The following is a 14472-nucleotide window of genomic DNA, read 5'->3' on the forward strand; positions in this document are numbered from 1 at the left end:
GGTGGATTATAACAAACTGTGGCTGACTCTGAAAAGAATGGGAATCCCAGAACACTTGATCGTGCTAATGAGAAACCTATACTTGGACCAAGAGGCAGTCATCAGAATAGAGCAAGGAAACACTGCATGGTTCAAAACTGGGAAGGGTGTATGACAGGGATTTGTCCTATCTCCATACCTTTTCAACCTATATGCAGAACAGATTATCCAGGAGGCTGGGCTCTATGAGGAGAAGTGTGGCATTAGGATTGGTTGAAGATCTAGCAACAATCTGCATTATGCAGAAGACACAACCCTGCTTGCTGAAACTGAGGAGGACCTGAAACGTTTGCTGCAGAGGGTCAAGGACTGCAGCCTTCAGTATGGATTGAGGCTCAATATCAAGAAGACAAAGATTCTCACCACTGGAACAACTGGCAGCATCAAGCTGGATGATGAAGAGATTGAGATTGTTAAATTTAGTTTGCTTGGCTCCACAGTCAACACCCTTGCCACCAGCAGCCAGGAAATTAAAAGATGTATTGTGATGGGAAAGTCTGCTTTTAAGGACCTCTCCAAAGTACCGAAGAGCAATGGTGTCTCTCTGGAGACTAAGGTGCGTCTGGTACAGACCATGGTCTTTGCAATCACTTGTTACGTGTCAGAGAGGAGGACAATGACTAGAGAGGATAGAAGAAGAATTAATGCCTTTGTGCTATGGTGCTAAAGAAGAGTATTGAGTGTACCATGGACTGCTAGGAAAACAAACAGGTTCATCCTTGAGAGGGTTAAACCGGGCAGCTCCCTGGAGGCAAGGATTCTGAGGCTTCTTCTGACATACTTTGGACATGCTGTAAGGCGGGACCGGTCCTTAGAGAGGGACATCATGCTTGGTAGGGTGGAGGGACAGTGCAGGAGGGGAAGGCCCTGTATGAGGTGGATTGATTCAGTGACTGGGGTAATTGGGATGGGTGTACCAGAGACAGTGCGACTGGCACAAGATAGAGCAGGGTTTAGGGCTGTTGTACATAGGGTCGCTATGAGTCGCAAGTGACTCAACGGCACATAACAACAATAACAACATAGAATCTCGCATTTGTGATTCTTTCTGAAATATCTCCCTGTAACAGCAATCTTCTGTTCTCATCCTATATCTAAAAAAAATTGTTTTACGTTTTCATTCCTTTGAATTCTATTCCCCTTAATATTAGGCCGTTCAAAGCATTCTTAAGTCTATTCTTATTCCTACTAATCACATGACTTCACCTATGGCTCATATGCTCTGGACTCCTAACTAGTGCAGTTTGATCTAAAGCTCCAACTGGACATCTCTATTTGTAATCCTTTCTTTGTTGCTGATTGTTGTCACTGAGTTTACTGAGACTCATGGCAACCTCACATATTAGAGCAGAACTGAATCAAAGAGTTTTCAAGGCTGTAACTTTATGGACACAGACTGCTAAGACTTAATTCCTTGGTGGAAGCTCCAGTGGCACAGTCCACAGGGAGTTACATTAATCCAATGGTGTCATTTCTCTGGTGGTTCAAATCTACCAGTAGCTCTGAGTGAGAAAGATGGGCAATCTTATCCTGTGTGATTTATAGACTGAGAAAACTCAAGAGACAGTCAGTCACGAGTCAGTTCTGATTCAACAGTAGTGAGTCTTAATTTTTGAGACTTCCTGGTGCCTCTGGTTGGGTTTGATCCACCAACCGTTGGATCAGTAGTTCAGCACTTATTATGGTCATGTAGAAATTGCTGATGTTCTTGTGTGCTTCTAATTTCAACTCAGTGTGAGCCCTAAAACATAGTACAACTATCCCCTAGAATTTCTAAGTTGTAAAATTCCTAGAAATAGCTCACCAGGGTTCAAACAAAACATTTTGTTTAATAAGCAAACACGTATATCCAGTTACTAAAATCAGACACCTAGAAATCACCTAAATGTCTGTTTTGTTTTAGCACTCAGTCCAAAGTCCGAACTTGTTCTCAACATGCAAAAGGCAGGAAGATTTTACCAGACTGTCTTGGTGGTATTGGAGAAGCTTAAGGAGAATTTAAGGACAGTGCCTCTGAACTTTCTTGACTGAGAAGTGGTTATCCTAAGAGTAGACCTAGGCAGAAGCAGCTGCTGGTGGTGGTGGTGGTGGTATTATGTGCCCTTCAATGTGAACTGAATCACAGCTGACCCTGCAGTGGGTTTTCAGAGGCTGTAACTTTTACAGGACTCTTATCTTTCTCCCATGGAATAGCTGGTGGATTTCAATCTTGTGCTTTTGTGTTGGCAATGCAACCAGTACTCCTTAGTATAGTTGGTGGCCTAGTGGCAAGAAGCTGCACTGCAATCTGAGAGGTGAGTGGTTCAAATCCACCAGATTCTTTGCTGGAGAAGGAGGAACTATCTCCTCCTGTACCAGTCAAATCTGATTTAACGGTACACACACACACACAAATAATAAAAATAAAATAAAAAAAATTTAAAAAAAAGCTAGTTGGGTAGATAATCTAAGTGTCAAAACAGTGAGTTGGGAGATAAAGGATAAGCAAATGAAGAACAGGGAAAACCCCTGAGAGAGGGTACAAAGTTTAATGTAGAGGCAAAAACATAAAAAAAAAATCAAGGCAGCTTCATAGAATGCACTACCTGATTACACCCAAATGAAGTTCAAAAGCAGGCAGAATAAAAGCAATCTTTGATGAGTAAGAAGAGTGATTTCTTTTGAAAAACAGGCAGGGCCGCAAAGGGGAGAAAAAAAGAGGCAGCATCCACAGTTAGAAACATCTGGTTTTATGCTTTTTACTAGCTACACTGTGCTCCCAGACGAACAACATATGGTTCAAATCTACCACCTGCTCCTTAGGAGGAATATGGGCAAACTTCTCCCATGTGATCTTCAGACACAGAAAACCTGCTGGAGAGTCAGCTGTAATTTGGTTCCAACTTGATAGCACTGAATAACTACAACAACTTAATGTTTATAAAAATTCATCTCACAATACGTTAGGCAGATAGCACTTGCTGCAGAAGGTCAAGGACTACAGGCTTCAGTATGGATTGAAGCTCAACATCAAGAAAACAAAGATTCTCACCACAGGGCCAATTGGCAGAATCATGACAGACGGTGAAGAGACTGAGATTGTTAACAGCTTCAGTTTGCTTGGCTCCACAATCAACACTCTTGGTACTAGAAGCCAGGAAATCAGAAGACAAATTGCACTGGCAAAGTCGGCTGTCTGAGACCTCTCCAAGAATACTCAAGAGCAACAATGTCAGTCTGGAGACCTAGCTGTGCCTAACCCAGGCCATTGTCTTCCCAATTACTTGCTAGGTGTCAGAAAACTGGACAATGATCAAGAATGATAAAAGGTGAATTGATGCCTTTCAGCTGTGGTGCTGGAGAAGAATACTGAATATACCATGGACTGACAGAACAAACAGGTTCGTCCTTGAGATGGTGAATACAGGCTGCTCCTTGGAGGCAAGGATTCTTAAGCTCCATCTGGCAAGGAATGACCAGTCCTTAGAGAAGGACATCATGTTTGGGAGGGTGGAGGTACAGTGCAAGAGAGGAAGACCCTGGATGAGATGGATTGATTCTGTGACTGTGGACTATGGTAATGGAGGTGAATGTGTTGGAGACAAGGCTAACACAGTTTAGAGCAGGGTTCAGAGCTGTTCCACAAGGTTGCTATGAGACATAAGCTACATGTCATTTAACATGTTGCCGCACACTTTTAAATTGACGACCGTGTTTAGAAACATTTTTTTTAATGTATTACTGTCATTTGCGGCAATGTGTTAACAACAATAGCAGCAGCTCATCAAATCTGAATATTCTATTTATTGCTGCCACCAGCAGGTCCAAGACCTTATCTTACACCCCAACTACTGGATTTCCTGTAAGCTGGAGGACCATTTATTCTCCATATGAAGCAGCACTGCGTTTTAGAGCACAACAAAGCACTATCAGCCCCAAGCAAAACAACAACAAAACACCCTCAAAACGAACATAATTTTCCCTCTCTGGGAGTGATATCACACCTATTAGCAATGTCTGCTTTAGATTTCTAGATTGGTTCCTTATTCTACAAAGCAGGAGTGGCATCCACTTCTGAAATAGCTGGCCTCTGGAAACTCTATGATCTTAGAGAATGATGAAAGTTATACAAGTTATACAGGTTATGTTCAGGTCTTTTGTTCATAGGGTCGCTATGAGTCATCTACAACTCAAGAACACTTAACAATTTTAACATCAGTGATTTTGATCATGATGTTCCCTACTGGTCTGCATGTCATCCAAATTCTATTTATCAGACTGAAGATTTGGTTCCGTTTTCCTCCAAGATGTTTTTCTATACCTTCTTCCCCATCCCAAAGTGTTCCAGTTCATACCCCTTCCTACTTATAATCTTAATAGCTTATTACATTTATGTTTTCATGTGTGTCTGCAAGGCACTGAAGAACAGAAATGAAGTCTATTTTCTCTACAAACATGGCTCTTAGTATTAAGTCAGGTATATAATTTCTTAAATAAATGGACAAATTAATTTATCACTATATGAGGTAGTAATAATCTTACCCGGGACTCAAAAGACATCTCAAACACTTTGCCAATGAGTCAAAACTGACTCATAGCTCACTCTCCAGTGAGTTTGTAGAGGCTGCAAGCAGCACAAAGAAGTTGCTTATCTTTCTTCCTTGAAGCCACTGGTGGATTCAAACTACTAACGAGGCACTGCCTTTGGGTTATTAGCACAATTCCCTACAGACTAGGCAACCGAAGCATGCTCTAACAGTTTCTAGAACAATCTTTGTTTATACATACTGCTCTGGAACAAATGTTGAGGGCATTTCTTTTCATTCTCAGAGTCCTTTCCAACTTAAGCAGCAGGTTAAAAAAATGAAAGGATGGGCAGTCTAAATCCTTTCCCAAGTGTATCAAGAGAAAGGTTAGTCAATGGTTTCAATAGTGGTCTCAGGCAGTGTTAATGAAATTCACTAACTCAATGCTGTGGAGTTAGAACTGGCTCACAGTTGCCCTTCCACTGGATTTCCGGGGTTGTATATTGCACAGGAGGAGACTGTCCAATTTTATCCCCCAAAGCTGCTTGTGGATTCAGACCACCATAAACACATGGCTTTGGGGTCAGTAATGTAACTCCTTACAGTGTAGGTCACTAGAGGTCCCTGAGAAGATGCTATTGTTGTTAGGTGTTGATTAGGACTCAGTGACCCTATGAACTGAACCCTGCCCCACCCCATCCTCTGTCATGTTCAAGCCCACTTGTTGTAGTCACTGTGTCGATCCATATCATTGAGCATCTTTCCCAGTATGAAGTCTTTTCCCAAGGACTAGACCCTCCTTTTGACAATACCCAAAACATGTGTGTTACATTTTCACCATCTTAGTCTCTCAGACAAAATATCAAGAAGATACTGTTTTTGTTACATGTACCATCAAGTCAGAACTACCACATAGCTGACTCTCAAGGGGTTTTCAGAGGAGTAAATCACAGAGGAGGAGAATGGCTGGTGAATTCAAACTATGTCCTTACCAGCAGATCTACCTAGAAGATATTAACCTGTATGAACTTAAGCAAGTTACTGAAAGAGATTGCATAACATGGGTAAAGTCAGAAGTTGTGACGATTAGAAAACATTCTTTAATACAAAGTTGAAGTCTAAATTTTGTTTTCTTTAGTATATTTCTTTATCATGCAATATGCATGATGTTAAACACCTGAAGACAGCGAGAGAAAATACATCTTAAGGGAAATATAAGGAGCTCCCTATAAAGGAAAGAAAGCCTAGCAAAGACTCATGTGAATACAGACTGACTTGAGCAGTAGCCAAGCTCACAGCCTCAATTTTGGGGGCTCTTAAGTATTTTCAGAATAAGGAGTTAAGGGGAGGTCTGGTGATCTATTATGCATATTTAGGTACGATGAGCAAATAAGTCAAGAAGTTGGACTCATGAAGAAGAATGTACCCATAGGATCAGAGGAGGACTCAACAATAACCTACATTATTAAGATGGCACACCATACTTGCTGAATGTAAAGAAGACTTGAAACACTTGCTACAGAAGATTAAAGACTTCAGCCTTCAATATAGATTGCATTTTAACATCAAGAAAATAAAAATTCTCATCACTGGACCAATAGGCAACATCATGATAGATAAAGATAGAAACTGTCAACAAATTCTTATTACTTAAATTTAACAGTCTGGAAATCAGGAGACCTGTCCAAATTACTAAGGAACAATGATGTCAGTGTGTGCACCAGTTAGGTGCACCTACCTGATTCAGGCGATGGTCTTTTACATCACTTCCTATGCAACTGAGAGCTGGACAATGAATAAGGATGACAGAAAAATAATTGCTGCCTTTGAACGGTAGTGCTGGAGAAAAGTACCGAATATCGCAAGGAGAGAAAAAAGAAAAAACAGACATGTTTTGGAGAAGGTGCGGTCACAGTGTTCCTTGGAGACAAAGATGATAAAGCTTTGTCTTGCATACTTTCGGCATGTTGCTAGGAGAGGCTATTCTACTTGGAGAAAAATATCACGCTTGAAAGCATGGAGATTAGTGAAAGAGAAGACCTTAATCAGGGGAATGACACAGTCACTGCAGAATGGGCTTGACATGTGTCAGCAATTGTGAAGATGGCACTGGGTAGGATAATATTCACATCTATTGTTCACAGGGTTACTAAGAGTCATACTTGACTCAATGGTACCTATTAACAGCAACAACTGGTGGCCTAGTGGTAAGAAGCTGCACTGAAATCCCAAAGGCACACAGTTTGAATCAACCAGCTGTTCTGTGGGAGAAGGATGTTGTTGTTTTTGTTATGTGCCATCGAGTCGTTTGCAACTCATAGCGACCCTATGTACAACAACCCTAAACCCTGCTCTATCCTGTGCCAATCGCATTGCCTCTGACACACCCATCCCGATTACCCCAGTCACTGAATCAATCCACCTCATAGAGGGTCTTCCCCTCCTGCGCTGTCCCTCTACTCTACCCAGCATGATGTCCTTCTCCAAAGACCTGTCTCTCCTTGTAACATGTCCGAAGTATGTCAGATGAAGCCCCAGAATCTTTGCCTCCAAGGAGTAGCCTGGTTTAACCCTCTCTAGGATAAGTCTGTTTGTTTTCTTGGCAGTCCACGGTACATTCAATGCCTCTAAAAACTCATTGGGGGTCAACCATAGGTCAGGTGGCACACAACAAAAGCAACATTAACAGTTTCCAGTTTTTGATGTTTTTGAGCACTTAGCCTCCCACAGAGTACCTACATCTAAAATTTTCCATTAGAAAATCTTTGTAAAGTGGAAATAGTAACCACAAATCCAGTTCAAGAAAGACAATGTACTATGGATTCGTAATACAGAAGAAATGGGCACGAAAGAAAAAACTTTTAAAGTTTATATTGAAACAGAATACTGTAAAGTATGTTTCTATAATCAAGTGTTTCACTCACCAAGATTTTACTATAGTTGACAGTTTCACTTAAATATAACAGATAATCCAAAATAAAGGAACTATTGTTTTCAGGAATACATGGATGAGTTCTTTTCTCAATACCATCTGAACACAATATACCCTTTCTTATATATGTGTATAGTTTTTAGCAAGCTTTGTTTACAGTAGGTGTTCAAGGAAAGAAAAAATAAGCAGAGTGGTTAATTTTACTATCTCTTATTATACACTTTTGAGGCCACTAGCTACTCTGCAGGAGAATGATGGGCAATCTCCTCCCGTGCAATTAACTGACTCTGAAAACCTGCCAGAGGGTCAGTTAGGAGTTGGTTCTGACGCTATGATACACAAAGACAACAACAACATTATACACTTTAGGGAGCTCTGGGTGGCTTAGTGGTAAGGAGTTGTCATGCCAACCCAAAGCCATTGGGGTTCAAATCCACCAGCTACTTTGCAGGAGAAAGATGGGCAAATCTCCTCCCTTGCAATTTATTGCCCGTGAAAACCTGCAAGGGGTGGAGGGTGATCAGCTATGGATTAGTTCCCATATAACAGTTACACACTTTATGCTCTTGACTTCCAGGACATGCCTGGAAGTCCTCTCTCTCTCATTTCCTCCTACTTGTTTAGATTTCTAGTCTTCTCCCCTGACCTTGTAGTGGGCATAGTGCCTTAGAGAACATTCCTTAGTCTTAGTGCAGTACCTCCTGCTATGGAATCAATTCTGGCTAAGGGGTTTCTGAGGCTGTATATCTTTATGGGAAGAAACTACTCATCCTTCCTCCTGTGGTCGGGCAGGTTCGAAAAGCTAACTTCCCAGTTAGCAGAGTAACACACAACACCCTCTGATGCTATAATATCTAATGTGTCAGGCTGCTAACTGAAAGATCATCAATTTCCATCCACGAGCTCCTCAAGAGCTCTGGTGTCTTAGTGGTAAAGAACTGCACTGTCAACTCAAAGGCATCTGGTTTGAATTCACCAGATGTTCCACAGGAGAAAGATGGGCAATCTCCGATGTATCTGAAATCTCACTGGAAGGTCAGCTAGGAGTCATTTTAGACTTGACAGTACACAACAGGTGCTCCTCCAGGGCAGAAAGATGCACTGTATCCTCCCATAATGATTTACAGCCGTGGAAAACAGATGGAGGGCAGCAATGAGTAAGAAATGACTGTATGACACTCAGTTTATTGGTGCAGCAGTACACTGACAGAGAACTAACAGAAATACAAGCTGGGTTTAGAAGAGGTCATGGCACTGGAGACATTATCACTAACGTCAGATGGATCTTGGCTGAAAGCTGGGAGTACCAGAGAATGTCCATCTGAATTTCATTGACGATAAAAAGGCATTTGGCTGTGTGGATCACAACAAAATTTTGGCTAACCTTGAAGAGAATGGGGATTCCAGAATACTTGATTGTGCTTTTGTGAAACTGATACCTGGACCAGGAAACAGTCCTCAGAACAGAGCAGGGAAACACCTCAAAATCAGGAAAGGAATGCGTCAGGGACATGTCCTGTCTCCATACCTTTTCAATCTATATGCAAAAAAGCTTATTTGGGAGGCAGAGCTATATGAGGAGGAATGTATGTAGCATCAGGATTGGAGGAAAACTCATCAACAACTTATGTTATGCAGATGACACAACCTTGTTTGCTGAAACTGAAAAGGACCTGAAGTGCTTGCTGTAGAATGTCAAGGACTGTAGTCTTCAATATGGATTGAAGCTCAACATCAAAAGACAAAGATTCTCACCACTGGGCCAATCGGCAGCATCATGAAAGATGGAGAAGAGATTGAGGAAGTTAACAATTTCAGTTTGCTTGACTCCATAATAAACACTCTTGGTACAAGCAGTCAGGAAACCAAAAGATGAAATGCGCTGGGGAAAATCTGTTGTCCGGGACCTCTCCAGAGTATTGAGAAGCAACTACAACAGTCTAGAGATTCAAGTGTGTCTGATCCAGGCCATGATCTTTGTTATTACTTGCTATGCATCAGAGAGCTGGACAATAACTAAGTAGGACAGAACAATCAATGCCTTTGAGCTGTGGTGCTGGAAAAGAGTCTTGAACATATCATGGACTGCCAAGAAAACAAACAGATCTGTCTTGGAGAGGGTGAAGCCAACTGGCTCCTTAAAGGCTAGGATTCTGAAGCTCCATTTCACTTTGTGCACGTGGCCGGGAGAGACTAGTCCTTGGAGAAGGACATCATGCTCAGAAGGGTGGATGTACAGTGAAAGAGAGTAAGACCCCAGATAAGATGGGTTGACACAGTAACTAGTACAATGGGGTAGGTGTTGTCAGCATCAGTGAGACTGACTCGGGGCAGGCTTCAGAGATGCTGTCCATAGGGTTGCTATAAGTTGCAGGCAACTCAATGGCACACAACAACAGTTAAAAGTAATGAGCATGGCCTAGTAGGAAGGAGTTGTGCTGTCAATCTAAAGGCTGGGTGCTCACATCAGCCATCTGCTCTCCAAGAAAAATATGGGCAATCTCCTCCCACGAGACTTATAGCTTCTGAAAATTCACGAAGGGTCAGGTAAGAGTCAGTTCCAAATGGAAAGTACAACAAAATACTTAGCTGTTAAAACTAAAGGTCAATAATTTAAACCCATGAGTAACTCTGCTAGAGAAGGTTGTAACTGTCTGCTTCTATAAAGGTTTCCAGCCTTGGAAATCCTATGGAACAATTATAGCCTTACGGGGTTGCCGTGAGTCAACTGACTCCACAACAGTGGTTTTGGTTGCTTTATTCTCTAGCTATACTCACAATGTCATTTTATCTAACCTAATGACTTTACACAGTATCTATAAGCTAATGACCATAAAAATATCTCTTTCTAGCCCAGGTCCCTGTTTAGATATGTGTATATTCAACTGCTTAATCAATATTTCTAATAATCATTTCAAACCTAACATGTTCAAAGTTTGACCTTCTGATCTCCCTCCTAAAATCTCTTCTTTCTGAAGGTCAGTCTTTATAGTACTTCCAAAGATTCCAATTATTCAACTAAAAAACTTGGTATCATGCCTGACAATTCTATCTTCCAAATACCACTCTAGAATTCTATGGAGAGATGCCACAGTAATAAAAATGGTGGACAGTTTCCAAATTATGGAAACATCTTGACGGGTTAGCAAGCTCTGATCGTTCAGTGGTAGGTAAGGAGCTGAACTGGTTTGAATCCACCAACAGGTGCTCCTTGGGAGAAGGATGACCAATCTCCTCCTGTGCAATTTACTGTCTTTGAAAATCCACTGCGATGAGTTGGTTCCGACTCTACAGTACCTAACAACTACTACTGTTACTACTTCTTTGAGGACAATTTACAGCCTCTGAAAACTTGCTGGAGGGTCAGCTGTGAGATGCTTCAAAGGCCCGCAGCAATACCACCATCACCACCAGTCAGAATTACCATTATCTCTTCTGGAATGGTCTCCGAACTGATCTTCCTGCTCTACGCCTGCTCCCCTATAGTCTCTTTTCAACACACCAGCCAAGGAATTATATTAAAAATATTAAGCCAGATAGATAATGCCACTACCCTACTTCAAGTCTTTTCAGGGTACCCCCAAGGTAACTCCCTAAAAATAAAAGTAAAAAGAAAACCCATGAAATAATTTACAGTCCCACCCTATGTCATCAGTTTTGTCTCTCTGGTTCCATTTAACATTCTTGTCCTTGCTCATGCTTTTCCATTCAGTCAACTCAACAGACTCAGAGTTGACCCTCCAGTGAGTTTCTAAGAATGCAAATCACATAGGAGGAGACTGTCCATCTTTCTCTGAGAGGCCACTGGTGGATTCCAACCACCAGAGAGATATGACCTTTGGGTTAGCAGTGGAATTCCCTAAGACGCATGACACTAAAAAATTCCTTGTGATTCCCTAACGTACCAAACATTCTATCATCTGGCAGCTGCTTTTTATATATCTATATAGCTAACTCCTTAACTTGCTTCTAGTCTTTTCTCAACAGTTATCTCTAGGGCAATGCCGATCACCTTATTTCAACTACAACCCAGCTCTCACCCTAATTCCCCTTATCCTGCCCATTTTTCTTGTAGCAATTATCAGCTTCTAACATATTAACTTAAATGCTTACTATGTGCTTCCTCCCTTCTTCCTATACTCAAATAGAAGTTTTGCAGCAAGTCTGTTTTGTTCACAGGCAATGCCTAGCACACAGACTAGTGTCTTGCACTGTAAACACTGGCTAAGTCCAGTATAATGCACTAAGGCTTAAGCCACCAAAGCTCCTTAGGAATTGAATGTTTGAGATATATTTATTAAGCAATCGTTAAAGGGTCTGCTAAGAAAAAGGCAGATTGACACAATGACTGTACAACGGGCTTAGGAATATCTGAGGTCCATGGGACAGCAAAGGATAGGGCAAGGTTAAGATTTTTTGTTCAGAAAGTGGCTATGAGTAGCAGGCAATGAAAAGGCACCTAACAACAGGAACAATGATCTTCTGAAAATAGAAGTGAACTTGTAAGGATTTCATCAAGTTATTCAGCACAAATCATCACTTGGATTCTGGGTAGTATCTTTCCACTGATATTTCTGAACTTAAAATAAGTTCTGCCTTCATTCAAAAGCACGGCCAATGAATCAAGCAGTTAGTCTATTACGCTGCCAGATGTCAGAGCTCTAGCCTATGTACTATGAGCAGCAGCTGAGTACGCTCTTGAACAATGCTGCTGTTTCAGCAAAACAAAATACTTAGCACAACATAACAGTATCAAAGTAACTTAGGAAAGTTTAAAAAAATACTCAATGTCCAAAAACACAGAACTTCAAACTATTAAGAGCTGTCGGATTTCCAATTAATATGAAAATGTCCTAAAATGTTTAAAAGTAAAACCTACATTATCATTTTCCACCTATTTTTAAAATGGTGCTTTCTAGTGACATAAAAATTACTGCAAAAATTCCCTTATATAAAGGAATCCTGTCAATCAGCCCTCAGTGACACTAAGATCACTGAGAAATTAGGGCAAATAGATTTTATAAGCACAAGTCTCTGAGAGAGGTCTGTAGAAAGTGGCAGAATGTATTTCTATCCAAAGAGTAAATCTCTAATAACAAAGTTTGATCCATCACATGTTCAACTATCATTTCAAACAGGTCAGACCAAAGCTACAGAACACTTGCTATGTAAAACACTTTAATGTAGTCAAAAGCACCAAGAAAGAACGAATTAAAATACCCATTTCATCAATAACGACAATTTTTTTAAAAATCCATTTTGGTTTCTCTGTTTAGGTAAAAGAATGGGTTGGGTTTTTTGTGGGTTTTTGGTTTGTTTTTTTTTATAAAAAAGATTCTCCTTTAAATTAAGAACTACTTAAAAAAAAAAATCTAAACACTCCAAAGCTATCAAGTCTGAGTTATGTGCTTGAAACAAGCCTTCAGGCCAAATGAAAGTCTTTCAAGCCGTTGCTGTTACTGCAGAAAGTTTTTAATACAGGCAGAAAACACTGTAAAATTTCCCAGATAAGAGTACGAAAAGGTACTTTCAGATTCTTCTTGAACTTTCAGAATCTTTCATGATTCACCACAGAACTCATCTTTTGACAAGTATGCAAAGTTTTGAACTAACTCCGAAAACCTTATGTTCCTTTAGCCAACTGCACAATATTTCAGATCCTTAACCAAAAATCAAACCCCTTTCGATTATGACTCAAAACGACTCTAACAGGGCAGAGCAGAACAGAACTGTCTGGAGGGTTTCTAGGGGTATAAATCCTTCACGGAAGTCGACTGCCACATCTTTCTTCCTCCGAACTTTTGATGGGTTCAAGTCGAACTGCATACCTTTCTGCTTGTAGTTTGGCGCTTTAACCACTAAATCACCAGGGCTCTTTATTTCACGTACCTTAGCACTTACACTTTGTACCTCATTTTTCGCAATCGTCCTGAACCTATGGGTAAATCTGACAATTTAACAGGCATAAAATAACAAACACTAATAATGTTTTCTTACAAAAGACACTGACTGGAAAGTCACAGCCAATGATCAGTACGCTGGGAATACTGACCACATCGCTAGCTGGGAAAGCGGAGCACCAACTCTTTACCTTAACCCCAAGAAGGGCCCTGGCCGGGACTAGGGGCTCAGAAAACAGATAACCCAGCAGCAGGTGCGAGGTTGTAGGGACAGTGCAAACCCTGCGGGCTACGGATCAACAAGGGAATGCTATCGTTTGGACGAAGGGTCTCTCGCTGCAGCGTCCACCGGCCTTACCTCGGGGGTCCGCTCGGGAGGCTTCTTCTTCAGCGCCTGCCTAGCGCCAGGGTCCACGGGTGAGTTCATGGCCGCAGTCGCGGCCCCTGTGTTCCGCGCCTACCCTTTAGCCCACCCAAAGGCCCATTCGCCCAGCTAGGTAGGTGGTCGGCTGCAGAGGAAAGAACACCCGACAGGCACAGGGTCGCTACAGAAGCAAACACCCCTTCGCAACGCCCGCCCCAAGGTTCAGCCCACGCGCGACTGGACGAGAGAAGCCCGCGAGGGGAGGGGGAGCCCAGGGGCAACGGTGAAGGTGCGCACGCGCAATCCGCGCGCGCACTCAAAGGCGGGCCTAAAGGCGTGACTTGCATGACGTAAGAACTGCGCGGAACAGGATGAGGGCTTTTCCTATATTTCTGCGTGAGATTTAGTAACATATCGCGAGACTTCACGTAGAGGGAGGGGTTCACAGGACACGCCTAAAAAATGTGGTTTCTGGTGTTCGAGCTTCCTTCGATGACAGCGATGAAGAGGGGAGTTGTACCGTGGCGCTGTGGCTTTAAACATGTTGGGGAGACGTTTTGGGTGGATTACTTAGTTGGCCTCTAATGGCAAATTTCGCATTAGGTTTTAAATACTCTCCTAGCGATCCAAACAAGGCCAGTTTTTACTTAAGTTGTGTGAGGAGGAGGCAGTCTCACAGCTCGCCAGTAACATTACCGGTGGGATTTTGGCTTCTGTCTTTTTTTTTTTTTT

The 14472-nt window shown here is 41.8% G+C and overlaps 1 protein-coding gene across 4 annotated transcripts in view; it reads right to left on the reverse strand.

Annotated features, from left to right (window-relative positions):
• RAPGEF6 (Rap guanine nucleotide exchange factor (GEF) 6) overlaps positions 1–13889 on the reverse strand; it is a 274324-nt gene extending 260435 nt beyond the window's left edge. For 3 of the 4 annotated variants that reach the window (XM_006899058.1, XM_006899060.1, XM_006899059.1), the window contains exon 1: positions 13735–13803. In XM_006899058.1, the coding sequence (XP_006899120.1) occupies positions 13735–13803 (69 nt within the window). Of the gene's footprint in view, positions 1–13734 lie in introns of all 4 variants that reach the window. The other variant, XM_006899057.1, reaches the window with a different exon arrangement.
• Positions 13890–14472: the final 583 nt, after the last annotated feature.

The sequence above is a fragment of the Elephantulus edwardii genome, unplaced genomic scaffold (assembly GCF_000299155.1).
Source record: "Elephantulus edwardii isolate Elephantulus edwardi_28Jun2011 unplaced genomic scaffold, EleEdw1.0 scaffold00245, whole genome shotgun sequence".
Taxonomy (NCBI): Eukaryota; Metazoa; Chordata; class Mammalia; order Macroscelidea; family Macroscelididae; genus Elephantulus; species Elephantulus edwardii.